This window comes from Malaclemys terrapin, chromosome 2, assembly GCF_027887155.1.
Source record: "Malaclemys terrapin pileata isolate rMalTer1 chromosome 2, rMalTer1.hap1, whole genome shotgun sequence".
Classification (NCBI taxonomy): Eukaryota; Metazoa; Chordata; order Testudines; family Emydidae; genus Malaclemys; species Malaclemys terrapin.
Genome location: NC_071506.1, coordinates 282936656 through 282953363, shown reverse-complemented (window position 1 = coordinate 282953363; position 16708 = coordinate 282936656). Strand labels below are relative to the sequence as shown.

The 16708-nt window shown below is 54.5% G+C and overlaps 1 protein-coding gene across 1 annotated transcript; it reads left to right on the top strand.

The window, feature by feature from the left end:
* The first annotated feature begins 777 nt into the window (after positions 1-777).
* Positions 778-6136, top strand: LOC128832046 (cathelicidin-3-like). The gene is made up of 4 exons (XM_054019079.1): positions 778-983; positions 2687-2797; positions 4884-4967; positions 5860-6136. Exons 1-4 carry the CDS (start codon positions 810-812, stop codon positions 5947-5949), a joined length of 459 nt encoding a protein of 152 aa, XP_053875054.1. The 5' UTR covers positions 778-809; the 3' UTR covers positions 5950-6136.
* The last annotated feature ends 10572 nt before the right edge of the window (positions 6137-16708 follow it).

Here is a 16708-nt window from a genome sequence, read left to right as displayed (position 1 = left end):
TCACGCAGAGCTGTGAACAATTCCTTGCCCTGAGTAGTGTAGTTAGGTCAATCTCACCCCCAGTGTAGACGTGGTTAGGTCAAGGGAAGAATCCTTCCATCAACATAGCTGCCCCCTCTCAGTGAGATAGTTTAACTACATAGATAGAAAACCCTCTTCCATCGATGTATGAAGCATCCATACTACGGCCCTACAACGGCACCACTTAGCAGCTGTCGTGTAGACAGGCCCTTAGACATCTATTTATATATGTCAGTGAACATGATTAGAATAAACGACAAAGAGTCCTGTGGCACTTTATAGACTAATGGACGTATTGGAGCATAAGCTTTCGTGGGTGAATACTTCGTCAGATGCATGGAGTGGAAGTTTCCAGAGGCAGGTATAAATTAGATTAGAATAGTGACTATTAGCAAGTACAAGCCGGTCACCTCTGGTCCTCTGTCTTGCCACGTTATTTGTAATGGATGCAGCTCAAGCTGTGAGAGGCTGTCCGTTTTCTGCTTGCAGCTGTGGGGTGGGAGAATGGGTTTTGTCCCCTCCGTTGATTTTTTTTTTTTTTTTTGCTCCCCTTATCACACTGATAGCTACACGGCGAGGTTTCGAAGCCCCACTCTTTGCAGGCACCGGCTCATTGGCTGACAACACTTTCCTGGGGGAGAAGGGGAAAGCCACAGCTTTGAGGAAGAGCTGCGCGCAGCATGAATGAGCCAATCATCCCCCTTTGCACAGAGCTGCTGAAGACGCAGCGTATATAAAGTGCCCGGGCACTGCACTCCCACCTTACCTTGAAACAAAGAGGACCAAGGATGGCGAGCTGCTGGGCGGTCCTGCTGCTGCTGGTCACCGCAGCCACCGCGGTCCCCCTGAAGACCCCTGAGCCCTACGAGAAGGCCATTGCCCGAGCCATCGACTTCTACAACCAAGGACCAACAGTGAAATACGCCTTCCGCCTTCTTACATCCAGCCCTCCGCCTGAAGTGGTGAGTACTGAAGGATTCCCTTCATTAGCTGCGGTTTGAAACCCAGGCAGGGACCTGGTGACACATGATTCTCCCTGACCCTGGGCCCCCGTCACCTCTCGCCTGGGTCACTCAGGGCCTGCTCCGTAGCCTGTGAAATAGACTCCAGTGGGGGGGTTGGATCAGACCTACTGACCTTTCACTGTTCTAACTGCACTGAGAGGCGGTGTGGGCCGGCGGCAGAAACACAGGATTGGAACTGGGGGCACCTGGATTCTAAACCTGGCTCTGCCACTGACCTGCAGGGTGACCTTGGGCCTGTCCCATCCTTCGACTACCTTGTCTAGTTGGATGATAAACTCCTTGGGGCAGAAATCTCTGTTTCTCACTATGTGCGCACAGGGATTAGCTCAATGGGCCCCCATCTTAGAGGAGGCCGCTAGATGCTAACAACAGGGATGACCCTCTCAACTTTGAGACTTCACACTCCCCAGATTTACAACTCAGCAGCAACTTCCTAAGGGCGACCGGTCCCGCTCCACTAATCAGCCTGTCCTCAATAAGAATATCCAGCTCTTATCTAGCACTTTGCACCAGTAGCTCTCAAAGGAGGCCAGTAGCATCGCCCCCATTTTACAGATGGGGAAACTGAGGCACAAAGAGGGGAAATGACTTGCCCAAGGTCACCCAGCGGGCCAGTGGCACAGCCAGGAATAAACCCCAGCTCATTAGGAATTAATAAAGCCGGGATTGCTTTCTATCCCCCAAACAACAGACACTGAAATAAAATGCATTTCAGAAGAGTTCACCATGGCCGGTTGTGGTGGGGGGGGTGCTGGTGGAACAGGATTAGCCTGACATACTCACGGAGACACTGTACATACAGCATTACTGAAATATTCAAAGCTGGTTGAAGGGTGTAGTGCTGTCTATAGCTCAGTGGTTTGAGCATTAGCCTGCTAAACCTAGGGTTGTGAGTTCAATCCTTGAGGTAGCCATTTAGAGATCGGGGGCAAATCCTCAGAGCTACCTCTAAAGTAAATGCAACATTCACCCTGCACTAATGAGTACCAGTGGATTGTTTCAATATGCATTTATCACATCTCAGCTAAGGATTGGCTGCTGACAAGGAACAACAGGATTAATATAAATTGGAGTAAATTTGTATAAAGGGTACAAAACTTTCCTGTTTCTGGGTTTAAGCCAACCACGACCTGCTGGAAGTTATGGACGCCCTTCCCCATGGCAGGTTATTCTGTAATCCCCCAGTAGGGGACTTTGATACCTTCCTCTGAAGTGTCTGGTCCTGACCAATGTTGGAGATAGGAGACCAGAGTAGCTGGCTCACTGGTTTAGGGTGATCAGATAGCAAGTGTGAAAAATCGGGACAGGGGGTGGGGGTAATAGGAGCCCCAAATAACAGGACTGTCTCTATAAAATCAGGACATCTGGTCACCCTACACTGGTCTGATCCACCATGGAAATTCTGACAAGTGAGCTCACTGCAGAACATTGACACAAGACTATCCTCTGCCCCCATCAAGGTCACCTTGCAGCCCTGCTTCATACCAAGGGTTTTAGTGGGACTGCTTGTTTCAGGGCACCAAGGCTCAGGCTGCATTTGGTGCAGGCCATCGGCTGCTGAACAAAGGCAGTGGTTGAGCCCAGCGTGAAGCTACTCGCCATGAGAAGGTTCTCTCGTTCCTTTACTGGTTTTCTCTTAGGCCCAGGTCGCCATATCGAATACTCTTCAGCTGAACTTCACCATCATGGAGACCACGTGCCAAGTGTCAGACCAAGTCCGTGTGGAGCAATGCGCCTTCAAAGAGAATGGGGTAAGGCACAGCTCTGGGGTGGAGATATTGCCATGGTCTCTTGTTTCGCGCATATCAGCTGTGGTGAGCAACAAGCTCTCCTGAGTCCCTGAGGGCTACAGGGGACACCTCACAGGCTGCTGCCTTTGGCTTTACACTGTGATGTTATGAACTATAATGAGGCAATGTGTCGTCACAGAACCTGCTCAGCCAGTCACTGCTGTAAATGAAGCTGCACGTTTCTTTTGCCTGTTCCAGCAATGAATTTAGCCCCATGTCCAGAGGGGCAGGAACAATTTATATCATGGGGTTGCTGACAGTCATTGAACCAAACCCTGCACTTCGAACCAGGACGAGAGGCAACCCGCCCAGCACCCCTAGTTCCAACCCAATGCCAGTGTCATACTCACAACTCAGAAAGAGCCGTTCTCAGCTTCACTCAGGTCTGTCAACCCACCAGCCCTAGCAGGGGGGGCAAATTACGCTGAAGATCAGGAAAAAATGTGTGGCCCAGCATTTAGGCCGTGACCCAAGCCAAGAGATGGAAGCCCCGGTACTAGGGATTCTGAAAACGGGGCAGGACAGAGGGTTAGAAAAGTTCCTGCAGAGAACAAATGACAGGGAAATGGAGCGAGTGACGCGCTGGTTCTCTGCCACCTCTGCCCTCTGGGAGATGTGCGTGTTTGTTTCGGGTGAAGGGAGGGACGCAGATTCCCAAGGGCTCAGCAAACAAGGTCACAGCCAGAATTTCAAAAACGGCCTCTTGTTTTGGGCGTCTCCATTTTTGGGGTGCTCAGCTTTAGGCACGTAGACGCCCAACGTTAGGCCCCTGCCATTCAGCGTTAGGCCCCTAACTAAGCGTTTGACTTTCAGAGGTGGCGCGCGCCCACTTGAAGCCCCAGTCAAAGTCAGTCTGAGCTACAGGTGTTCAGCACCTCTGGGGGGAAGCACAACGCCACAGACCCACAGTTCCTAAGTTCCCTGAATGTCTTCAGCAGCCCCCAGACTGACTGAATAGCAGAACAAGGGGAAGGATCCAGGGAAGATCAAATAGAAACACACTAAAGAAGTCAGTCAGTCAGTGATGCCAGCTGCTGACCGGATTTCACCTCAAACTGCAGCGGCTGCACGGTCTAGTGGACAAGGCAGTGACATAGGGGGACCAGATAGAAAGTGTGAAAAATTGGGATGGGGGTGGGGGGTAATAGGCACCAATATAAGAAAAAGCCCCAAATTATCAGGACTGTCCCTATAAAATCGGGACATCTGCTCACCCTACAGTGACAAGACACAGAGTCAGCGACTTAGCACTACGGGAAGGGTGAGATCTGATCCATACCTGCTGCCTGAACACCTGCTTCCAGATGTGAGCGGTGGGGGGCGGGTTCCATCAGGAGAGAAGAGGAGGGTGTTTTTTCTGCTAAACGGATCTGTTTTGAGTTACTGCACCATGTGCTACAAGCCAAAAGAAGCACCATCCTATTTCTTTCTGCTTTTCGCACAAGAAACAGTAAAACAGATGAGCAGAAACAAGACCCTCCTCTCCCCCCATGGAAACCCCCCACATCTAGGAGCAGGCATCCAGGAACGCGTAGATCTGACCTCAGCCCACCTGCAGAAGTCAGGTACGTCAACGCTGCACGTACTCCAGCTGGCTTGGATTGAGCCAGGGCGGCACGGGCTAGTGGCTCCCGTGTGAACCCAGGCTCCCCGGCAGGATGCACTCAAGCCATGTCTGTACTTACGACACTACAGTGCACCTGAGCTGCTGCAGTGCTTCAGTGTGGACAGCAGTGACGGGCAGGGTCCTCCTGTCACTGTCCATAATCCACTGCCCCAGCTAGGGGGAGGGAAGAATTCTCTCCACCCAGCGCTGTCTGCACAGAGGGCCAGGTGGGCATAGCTACATCTCTCAGGGGTGCGGTGTTACCCTGAGAGACATAGCTACGCCGCTGTAACTTTGCAGTGTAGACCAGCCCTCAGATTCCCCTAGATCTGCCTAGCTCAAAGTGAACTGGGCTATCCCGACGTGAGCTGCAGCCACACCTCCCCAGCTGCCGTTTAGACAGACTCTAAGCTATTGTCCCCTCCTCTCTCTCCCTTGCAGCTGGTCAGAGACTGCTCAGGACACTTCTCCATCCAGGAAGCATGCCCTGTTGTCGCGATCACCTGTGACGTCGCCCCTCCACAGGTGAGCTGTCCAGCCAGATGATTCAGGGGGCGAGGGAGGGCAGAACTTATACCCTGAATGAGTGGGGCTGGGGCAGAATCTCCCCAAGGTGAAAATGCCACTGGGGCGTCTCCTTCTGCTTTGGGTACATTCACCTGCAAACTCACCTCTGCCAAACAGAGAGAGGAGTCAAATCCTCCCCCTACGTGCGACCAAGACACCCCAGGGGAGGCGGATGCCCGAGATGGCTCTTTGTCACTGCACGGCCGGGTCTATGAAAACGAGTGTCTGGGTTTCAGCAGAAGACGCCCTTAACCTCACGCTACAGACATTAGGTCCCAGGTTGGCTTCCCGGTCTCTCCCACGAAAGGATCTGCCTTGGCTGGGATGAGCCAACCCTCAGTCCAAGTCGTAGGGCCTCATCCAGACATCAAGTGAAGTCCATGACAGTCTTTCCATTGAATTCAATGAGCTTTGTTTCAGACCTGGAGAGACAGTAGTACGTGATTTGGATCCCCATATGAAAGGGTTTCCCTAGAACATCAACCCTCCAGCTGGGAATCCCAGTTCCTCCCCAGCACAGACCCCATTAGTGTGGTGTCATCCAGCAGCCAAGAGAGCTGACCTCCTGACAGCGAGCCCTTTCCCCACGTGCCCCGCAAGAGCCCCAGCTGCTATGGCAGATGCTTCTCCTGGGATGTATAATTCCAGCCATCCCTTCCTGGCCATTCCCAGCTCCAGTCTCAAACGCAGCTCTGCACAAAGCATGTTAGAATAGGCCTCTCCCCCCACCCCCCCAAACCAGCCCTCAGAGATTTGGCAAGGTGCAGATGATGACGTTGAACATAAACCCCATTAGAAGCCAGGTGGGTCTCCATGGAGATGCTAACACGCTTCTTTTCCCCCCATACAGCCCGTTCGCGTCACCAGGTGGTGGCCCCTTGTGCGCATAGGCGCAAAAATCCTCGGTCATGGCATTTCCTTTTTCCACAAGAGGGGTTAATCCAGAGAGCGAGGAGGGGAACCCAAGCTTGGCAGACCTGCCCGTGACCCATGCTGGAAGCTTACCAGGAATCAAGGCGCAAGTCAGAACCGCCTCACAGATCACACTTTTCCTCACGGCCTAGCTACCCCCTTAGTCCAATTGCATCTGCTAGGGCTTCTCTGTACAATAAATGGCTGTTCACAGAGCCGTATGGTTGTCCATGTTTCCTGCACGCCCACACACGTCCCCTCACCCCTGGCCTTTCCACGCTGCCCCCACCTGTGCTTGCGGTCTGTGAAAAGCCCCTGCTAGGCACCGGGCTGCCCCCTTCCTCGGCCCATTGCCAGGGAGGGCCAGAAGCCCAATGCCTGGAATGGCTTTAGCATCTGGACTTCAAGTCCAGCAGGGAGCTGAGTCACCGCGCGAAGCCCAGCACGCGGCCAGAGCCAACGTAAGAGGCCCGTACCTGGACTCACCCAACTTAGTGACATGGACCTTGGGCGCCTCTGGCTTCCATCACTGCAGCTCCAATGGTGCAACCAGCCGAGCCAGGGCCCACAAAGTTATGGGGGCCCAACCAGGGTGTGATTTCAAATGCAGGGGTCCCGGGCTGGAGGTCTCTGGGGATTGCACCCCTGACCGGTACCGTGGATAGGACTCAGGCATCTGGAAGCCTGTATACCCGCTGCCTGAAGGTGTAACCAGATCATAGATAGATAGAACCCAGGCGTCCGGTGATCCGGGGGGGATGGCTGTCTATGCTGGTGCTGCAGGGGCCCGCTGCCCATGGAGGGCTCCTGGATCTAGACCACGTGTGTTCCTGCCACTACCAGCCCCCCAGAAGTTGAGCCACAATCTCTGCAATGGAGAGGGGCCCCAGAGGAGAGCAGGACCTGCCGGCCCCCCAGGGCAAAGTGGGTGGCTAGGATGGGGGGGGCTCTGTTTGGAGTGGCTCCAGGCATGAGCAGCCGGCAAGGACACACGGGGAAGGGATGGTGGCATGGCAGTGCTGGGACACGCGGGGGGCACAGCAGGCAGAGACAGGGGACATGGGGCCCCCTAGAGATGAAACACAAGGTAAAAGCATTGGCCCCTTTGCATGGGGTGGAATAGGGGAGGGGGAGCTAGACTGGAGCCAGACGGGGACAGGGAGGGCAGTGGGAGCAGAACTGGGGGGCTGGACTGGAGCTGCGCAGGCTGGGGAAGGGGACGAGTGGAGCTCAGGGGTCTGGATCAGAGCTGGGGCCCATGTGGGATTGGAGCAGCTGAAAGGGTCTGGGGGAGGAGCTGGGGGAGGGCTTGTGGGGGCCTGAACCAAGGCTGGGGGAGTGGGGTCAGGAGGGGTGCTAAAAGGGCCTGGGGCGGGGAAGATGGGATCAGGGCTGTGAGAGCCTAGGGCTGGACTGATGGAGGCTGGAGAGGGGTTGGGGGAGAGCTGGGGTGGGGGGTGGGGGGGAGGTTGGAAAGGGGACCGGATTGGGCCTGTGGGGGAGCGAGCCAGGAGCTGGGGGGGAGGGGGGGACTGGACGATGGTTATTAGTTACTTGTACCACCTTTGCACCCAGAGGCCTCCAGCAATATCAGGGCCCCAAGGCACTCGGTGCTATACAAACCCAGTGTGAGCAACGGGCCCTGCTCAGAAGAGCTGACAGGCTGAATGGCTGAGACAGACAAAGGGTGAGGGAAAGGAGGCATCATTAGCCCCAGTTTACAGAGTGGGAGCTGAGGCCCCAAGCCAGACAGGGAGTCTGGGACCTAGACCTCCTGATTCCCAGGCGTGTGCCTTACCCCCAAGACCAGCCTTCCTTTCCTAAAGACTGGAGGAGCTTAGGGTCTGCAAACTGACTCCTAATTGGGTGGTTGTGCAGGGGGAGTCTCCCTCCTTTTGGCATGTTATCACTGGCGTTCTAGAGGCTGTCTTTGAGGGTGGGTCTGTGACTGGCCCTCCATCACTGACCTGTCATTGCCCCAGGCCTCAGACTGGCCCCCTCTCTCCCCCCAGTCTCAGCTGCTGTCAGGCCGAGCGATTCTCCCCTCCTGGGGTCACACGGCTGCAAAGCCAGCAGTCAAAGGGTCTGGTTCCCTGCACGTGCTGCCCCATCATATCAGAGCTCAGGGGAGGTGTGCAAAAGGACTCCCACCAGCTGGGATGAGCAGAGTGAAATGGGGGCGAAGGAGGAACAGCTCGCGCTGGCCCAGCCGAAGGGGATTGGGAACTGGGGGGCAGCAAAGGGGAGCTCCCTGATGAGTTTAATCCCTGCCTGAAGGCCCCTCTGAAAGTGCTCCAGGCTCTCAGCCCCCGGTTCTGCTGCCAGGCAGCCCCGCGTCAAAAGGTGGCCAACCCCTGATGCTGCTTTGGAGAACAGACTGTATAAGTAGGGGCATTGCCAGCAGATCGAGGGACGTGATCATTCCCCTCTATTCGACATTGGTGAGGCCTCATCTGGAGTACTGTGTCCAGTTTTGGGCCCCGCATTACAAGGAGGATGTGGAAAAATTGGAAAGAGTCCAGCGGAGGGCAACAAAAATGATTAGGGGGCTGGAGCACATGGCTTATGAGGAGAGGCTGAGGGAACTGGGATTGTTTAGTCTGCAGAAGAGAAGAATGAGGGGGGATTTGATAGCTGCTTTCAACTACCTGAAAGGGGGTTCCAAAGAGGATGGATCTAGACTGTTCTCAGTGGTAGCAGATGACAGAACAAGGAGTAATGGTCTCAAGTTGCAGTGGGGGAGGTTTAGGCTGGATATTAGGAAACACTATTTCACTAGGAGGGTGGTGAAGCACTGGAATGGGTTATCTAGGGAGGTGGTGGAATCTCCTTCCTTAGAGGTTTTTAAGGTCAGGCTTGACAAAGCCCTGGCTGGGATGATTTAGTTGGGGATTGGTCCTGCTTTGAGCAGGGGGTTGGACTAGATGACCTCCTGAGGTCCCTTCCAACCCTGAGATTCTATGATTCTATGAACGAGCCACATGGAAGGGACACCGGCCTGGGCCGTGGACCCAGCACTTGGAAGATGGAAATGCAGAGCCCCTGTTGCCCCCAGGGAAAGGAGCAAGAGGCAGGAAGAGAACCCCGGGCCGGCGGGATTGATTTCACAACATGATAATCCATTATCCCCATCTCTCACGGACACCATAGAGGATTCATTCCAGCCCGGGGTTTGGCTGCCCCCTTGTGGCCATGTTTCTTATAACAGATATGGAATGGGATGGTAGTGACGAGACACAGGCCCTAGCTATCAGAGCGGTAGCCGTGTTAGTCTGTATCAGCAAAAAGAACGAGGAGTCCTTGTGGCACCTTAGAGACTAACAAATTTATTTGGGCATAAGCTTTCATGGGCTAAAACCCACTTCATCAGATGCATGCAGTGGAAAATACAGTAGAAAGATATATATATGTACACAGAGTATATGAAAAAATGGGTGTTGCCATACACACTATAACGAGAGTGATCAGTTAAGGTGAGCTATTATCAGCAAGAGAAAAAAAAAACCTTTTGTAGTGGTAATCAGGATGGCCCATTTCCAACAGTTGACAAGAAGATGTGAGTAACAGCAGGGGGGGGAAATATGCATGGGGAAATAGTTTTACTTTGTGTAATGACCCATCCACTCCTAGCTAGAGTCTGGAGTCTGCAGCATCCAGGATACTTGGCTCAGTGTTCCCGGGATGGCCTGAAAAACACCCCGTGCTGCATCTAAAAGGCCTTACCCCAGCACTGCCATGACTAGGTTGTTATGTTCTGGGGCCCTGAGAGGCCCCAGCCAAGAACAGTGTCCCATGGTGGTAGGTGCTGTACAAACACATAGTAAGAGTCCCTGCCCCGAAGAGCTTACAGTCTAGAGAAGACAAAGGGCAGGAGGGGAAACAGAGGCAGCGAGAAGATCAGTAGCTGAGCCGGCAACAGACCCCAGTTTCTCTGGCTACTAGTCCAGTGCTCTATCCCCTGGACCGTGCTGCCTTCCAAGAGCCACCAGCACGGGTCTCTGTCTGTCTTTCCTCCAGAGTGGGGAGCTGCAGAGTTCATTGGTACTCAGCTGTTCGACATGCTGGAACTAAACGCAGTGCAGACCTCCCAGATCACCCAGTGCTGCTCCGAACGAAACTAGCTCGCCGACGTTTGAGCCGGTCTCCGAGCCAGCAGCAAACACCGCACGCAGTCTCAGCACCTTTCCTGCCATCGGGGCTTGTCTGAATGATGCCAGCTGCGGTGAGACGCGGGGAGCAGGGCTGATGCAAGTGCCCAGTGGAGACTCGGGTGGGAGGATCCCAGCAGCGGAGGCACAGATGAGCTGGAAACAGCAGCAACCAGCACTGGGAAGGCAATGACTCCAGTCAGGCATGCTAAGAATTCGGCCTGGTACACCGTTGTGCAGTGAATCACTCTCCCAGGAACATTCGTGGGACAGTGCAAGGCTCCCTGTCAGCCTCTCTGACGAACACCAGGCAGGGTGAACTTACCCGGGATCCCATCCCCTGCTACTGACACAGGACATTGCACATTCCAGATGAGGACAAGACACAGTCCTGGGGCTTCTGATTTCAATCTAAACACTCATTAATTACTATTAAAGTCACACCCAGAGGTCCCATTCAGGATCCAGGTCTCATTGGACTGGGCCTGTTCACACGCCAAGTAAAAGACAGAACCAGCCGTGAAGAGACTAGTGCCCTAGAGTTTGGGGCAGGATCTGAATTCCTCGGGCTTCCTTGGGATTTTATTTTAGGTCCATCTGTGCACTAGTACTATTAATATTAGCTCTTACGCAGGGCATTTAAGGGTCATAGAATCATAGAAGATCAGGGTTGGAAGGGACCTCAGGAGGTCATCTAGTCCAACCCCCTGCTCAAAGCAGGACCAATCCCCAACTAAATCATCCCAGCCATGGCTTTGTCAAGTCTGACCTTAAAAACCTCTAAGGAAGGAGATTCCACCACCTCCCTAGGGAACCCATTCCAGTGCTTCACCACCCTCCTAGTGAAACAGTTTCGCTCTCTTTCTCTCTCTCTTTCTTTCTTTCTCTCTGTCACACACACACACACACACACACACAAGTTGGCTGAGTGGTAGCTGATTTCCTTTGCAATAAGCGAAGCTTCCTGTGGAAAGATCACTCAGGGACCCAGAGTGAAGATCCAGTGACTCGAAGTTGAAGTCACTCATGTTAACTTGTAAATAAGGTGCCTGTTTTTAACAATGAGGGCAGCCGAGCACTGGAAGACCTCACCCAAGGGATGTGGTGGCTTCTCATCTCCCCGAGTCTCTCAATCAAGAGTGGCCATCTTTCTCAACGGCCCACTCTGGTTCAGTCACAAGCTACCAGGCTTGGTGCAGGAATTGCTGAGTGAAAAACCAAAGGCAGGCCTGACGAGACAGTTATAACAGCTGCATAATGCTGTTGAGATGATCTTTTCAACAGACAGTGAAATAAGAATAATGCCAGGCAGAGCATTCTGTGAGCTCCTAAGTCCAATCAGACAGTTTTGCAACTGTTTACCCAATAAAGTTTTTGCTTCCAGCTGACTGGATTTATTCTCTGCTTTCCGGCCATCTCACAATCCTTCCTGAGAAGTCACCAGATCCTCGCTCCTTCTAAAAAGTTTCCAGCTCTTGTTTATGTTCCTTCTGAGTGGCTCCAAGGAGCCCTGGTTCAGTTTCCTTCTTTAGATCTTGTTTTAGTTCAGGCTGGCCTGCTTTTTACTGCTTCTAGGGCAGCTTTGATCTCTATAAGCACTTCAACTCTTTGTGACATCTCCGTTCAACAGGAATGCCAGCACCACGTCCTCTGCTTGGCAAGCTCACCCCGCCTCTTTCATGGGGGTGGCCTCTTTGTAGTAGTAGATGATTCTGGAGCCTTCCAGCAGGAGTCACTGATTTTTCTTCCAGTGGGAAACTGGAGTCAGGTTATTTTCTAGTGTCATTCATTACACTCCCTTGGTCCCTGTCCCTCTTGGTCATTCCCCAATTGAACGCACTGTCCCCTATTGTTTGCATAACCCTTGAGCCGTTTACGGGGGAAACCCCCACCCCCAAAGCTGTAGCCCCTGGGTCACATGGGCTAGCTAGCCCACACACAGCTGCTCTGCAACGCAACAGAACTTCCTACAGGTTTGACTTGAGGTTGCTTCTCTGCCGGCCCCCCATCAGACACAGGCGTGTGCTAATCCCCACTCCCCCCTTAGGGGGGCTCCTGCCCGAGGCTCGCTGGCTGGGAATTGCAAAGCAACCTAAGAGTTAGGTGCCCTGAATGCTACTGAGATTCAGCGAGAGTTGGGCTCCTAATTCCCGTCTGCTCCTTTGTAACCCCCAGAGAGTATCACAGCCCGGCCTGTATCTTGGTGATTCATACCGTGTATTTCATTGCCAGCTGTGCAGCATCACCGCACCTGCTTGCCTGAGGCCAGCAGCACCGGCCAGCACAGGCTCGGACACCGCTACCAAATCAGCACGCTGCAGGGGACGGCTCTCCGCCTCACCACCGATCCCAGGAGCCTCCCAGCACTCTCGCGGTCTAGTTCCAAAGTGAGCACCAGGAGCGTGGGAAAACAGCGATGCCCGAAGTCAGGAGAAGTCTCCTTGAGTGTTAGACTCATAGACTATAAGGCCAGAAGGGACCATCATGATCATCTAGTCTGACCTCCTAAATTCACTCTGAGCTATGTGGCCGCACAGCAGGCTATCAAGGCCCACGCAGGCGCGCAGCCACAGGGGCCCAGAGAGGAGAGAGTTAGGGGGTGGGCGGGGAGCAGGCTGGGGCGTGCAGGGCTGCGGTGGGGAGAGGCACCTCTCCCCCAGCCCCGGGCTGTTGTGGCGACAGAGGGCTGGGGGGAGTCCTCTCTCCCCACCGAAGCCCCGGTGTAGCCTGCACCCCAAACCTCTCATCCCTGGCCCCACCCCAGAGCCCTCACCCCCCCCCATGCACCCCAACCCTCTGCCCCAGCCCTGAGCCCCCTCTCCCACCCTAAACCCCTCATTCCTGGCCCCATCCTAGAGCCCGCACCCCCAGCCAGAGACCTCACCTCCCCTGGACCCCTACCCTCTGCTCATTGAGTGGCTTATGTCTCATTGGGTAATTAATAGGCTAGAGAAGTCTTATTTACATATCCTTAAACCATGTGCAACAATATGATTTATTTTCAGTGGACAGCTACTGCCCGATTGAATGCTGACAGATACCTCACAAACGTGTCTCTCGCACCCACAGAAGTTGGCTCAATAAAAGATATGATCTCCCCCACCTTGTCTCTCTAAGCTACCTCGATTGCAATAGCGCCCTTTGCTGTGTATTGGTTACCTGCCAGCAGAGGAATTTCCTGCTGCTCGCACGGGAGAGGTTAATTTAGCAGAGCCTCTCGCTGACGAGAGCTAATGCTCCCTAGCAGATAAATGCACATTGGTGCGTTGCTTCTGACCAGTGCAGAGTTAATGCCACGTTTTAATTTCTTCTCAGGCCACAACCAATGAAGCCCTCCACCTGCTGGAGTTTACAGTGAAAGAGACCGAGTGCCCCGTGTCTGAGAACCTGCTCTTCGATCAATGCGACTTCAGGGATAACGGGGTAAGGAGACGCTGTGTGTTTTGAAGTGCTCCATTTCCTCCTCCTAAGGAGTCACGGCGGGAGCAGGACGGGGCTCTTGATGTCCATCCATTCTCGTTATTCCTAAATTCTATCAGGTCTCCCCGGGAGCATCTGGGAGAGCCCCATAAACTGCAGCCTTCCGCAGCCTTGTGTTTGAGGCGGAGAGGTCCTGAGCCCTGGTGGAGTCAGATCAGCATCCAAACTTCGCCTCAGTTAAAGGGGGCTGGGATAAAGTGCTAACTCCTGGCTGGTCATTTGGGCCCAGGTAAACAACCCCCTCCAGAAGCCAGCACACCCGTGACAAACACAATATTCAAAGGCTGCCCAATGCACCCTGTCCTACCTGTGTGGCAGCCTCCCCAGGGACCCTCAAGAAGTGGGATGAGAAGGAGCAGTTCCAGGAGAGGGAGGATGGGCTTGTGGTGAAGAGCACAGGACATGGATGGACATGTTTAACTTCTGGCTCTGCCGTAGAATGCCCTGTGCATCTGGGCAAGTCCCAGTCTCTCTGTGCCCCAGCTCCCCACCTGTCAAACAGGGAATATCCCGACTCCCATCCTTTGTCTCTTTGGGAGTGTCTGACCGTGGCTCTCGCATCATACTGCTACTACCCAGCTCTTACCCAGCACGTTTCAGCCGGAGATCTCAAAGCACTTCCTGGTCTTTAACGTAGTTATCCTCAGAGAAGCGTTATCCCCAATTTACAGACACAGGGAGACGCAGTGACTTGCCCCAGGGAATTGAATCCTGGTATCCCTAGTCCAAGGGCAGTCCTCAATTGCTGGACCAGCCATCCTCTGCAACTAATAAGTAACAATAATTCCTGCTGAAGGAGCTTAACAAAAAGGCCCCAAAGAGAGTCAAGCCTTCCAATCCTGTTGTCCTCAGGAGTCTAGACAGCAAGCAGCGTGACTATGGATCCCAGAGGCAGACAGAGCGGACGTGATTGACAGCTTGGATGTGATTGACAGCTTTAGCAGCTCCTCTTTAACGAGTCTCTCTCCCGAGTAACAAACCAGGGGCATTTCAAAGAGATTTCATGCAGCTCAAGAACTGGAATTCTGGCACGTCCCGCCTCTCTCCCTCTGATACGTACCCACGGCCCGTGAGCGTCCCCAGAGATGTGGCTTCATATTGAGGGAAGACTGCAACCCCCCTTGAGTTGCACGTGACACATTATCTGTGGTGATTTACTTGACTGCTAAGCACGACCACTCTAAGACGACTTATAGGCCCTTCCTTAGACGAGATGTCTCCCAAGAGGAGAGTTACCATATTTCAACACTGAAAAAAGAGGACACTCCACAGGGGCCTCGGCCCCGCCCCAACTCCGCCCCTTCCCCTCCCCCTCCCCTGCCCCAACTCCGCCCCTTCCCCACCCCCATTCCAACCCCTTCCCCAAAGTCCCCGCCCCAACTCCGCCCCTTCCCCTCCCCCTGCCCTGCCCCAACTCCACCCCTTCCCTGCCCCCATTCCAACCCCTTCCCCAAAGTCCCCGCCCCAACTCCGCCCCTTCCCCTCCCCCTCCCCCTGCCCCAACTCCATCCCTTCCCCGCCCCCATTCCAACCCCTTCCCCAAAGTCCCCACCCCAACTCCACCCCCTCCCCTGAGCACCCCGCATTCCCCCTCCTCCCTCCCGCCCCCCGGGCTCCAGCTGCTGCTGCACTGGGGAAGTTGCTTCGGCCCCGGCTGAGGTGGAAAGCGGCAGGAGCCGGGAAAGTTGGAGCCCGGGGAGGAGGCGGCTGCGCGCTCGGATGCCGCCGCCACCTCTATGAAGCCGGTAGCGCTTGGGCAAAAGATGCTCGGGGGACCCCGAGTGCGAGTGGCTGCAGCAAAACTAACAACTCCCCCGATCTGCAGGGGCACAGAGGCAGCGGGCGGCATCCGAGCACACAGCCGCCTCCTCCCCGGGCTCCAACTTTCTCAGCTCCCGCCGCTCTCCACTGCGCGCCAGGGCTGAAGCAACTTCCCCAGAGCAGCAGCAGCCGGAGCCCAGGGAGGAGGCGGCTGCGCGCTCGGATGGCGCCCGCTGCCTCTGTGCCCCTGCAGATCGGGGGAGTTGTTAGTTTTGCTGCAGCCACTCGCACTCGGGGTCCCCTTACCATGCCTCCCTATTTTCCCGGACATGTTCGGCTTTTTGGAAATTCCTCCCGGATGGGGATTTGAGGACCAAAAAGCCGGACATGTCCGGGAAAATCCGGACATATGGTAATCCTACCCAAGAGGCCTGGGAACAAGACCTGTCTCCTCTGTGACATGTTAGCAACAGAGGAAAATCAAACACAAGACCACCTGGAATGGACCAGACACTTTGCTAAACATCCCCCCCCTCAGTCCCTTGAGGTTCAGTTCCACTGCCCACCCCTCCGCTGGAAATAAACCAGTGGGACGTCCTGTGACACTGATCTGTCTTCTCCTCCTTTCCTCCCGTGCAGGTGGTGAGAAAGTGCTCAGGAACCGTCTCCACTGAGCGGCAGGCCCCCTGGGTTCTGCTCACCTGCCACACGGTGGCTCAGGAGGTGAGCTTTCCATTTGGCTGGTGTGGGGCGGACTTGGGCTGGGTCAGAGAGTCCCTGTGGTAATGCTATCCCCAGGACGGCTGCCCAAAGGCATGCACTTGGGGCACAGTCACAAGAGAGGCTCTGGCCCCGTCTAATTGGCCATTGTATTTTGCAGCCCTCCCTGCTGCTGCTGACATGCCCCATACTTTGCAGGATTGAGGGGTGGGTGCAGGCTTTGGAGAGTCAGTGCTAGTGACGGTACCTGGCTCTTCGAGAGCACTTTGCATGTTCAAAGCACTGTCCAGATATGAACGCTGAGAGATATTATGGGATGGAATCGCTGATTCCAACACAGGACTGCTCTAAATAGAACCCCCACCAGGTCCCTTAGCTCCAAACCCACAAGACCTCCCTTAGCTAGTGGCAATACGAGGCCTCTTCTCCTTCTTCTAGGCCAAGCCACTAGGGGACACCGCCTCTCAAACACACCCGGAGCTGGAATATTACACCACACACGTGGGCCAACACAGCCAGACCCTGCACAGCAATAAGAGGGGATATAGGGCCTGAGGCTTGACTGAAAGCTTTCCCCCAGAACTCAAGACCTCCAGCAGGAGCACTCATCCCTCTCTGGAGGAGCCCCACAGCGCAGGATCATCCTGGAGCCAATAGGGCAGAAGCCACTCCAACCAC

Bases quoted from the DNA above. Each gene is read 5' to 3' on its own strand.
- LOC128832046 (XM_054019079.1), top strand. From the start codon at position 810: ATGGCGAGCTGCTGGGCGGTCCTGCTGCTGCTGGTCACCGCAGCCACC. The intron at 984-2,686 runs GTGAGTACTGAA...GTTTTCTCTTAG, and splicing joins CCAGCCCTCCGCCTGAAGTG to GCCCAGGTCGCCATATCGAA. The intron at 4,968-5,859 runs GTGAGCTGTCCA...CCCCCCATACAG, and splicing joins GTGACGTCGCCCCTCCACAG to CCCGTTCGCGTCACCAGGTG.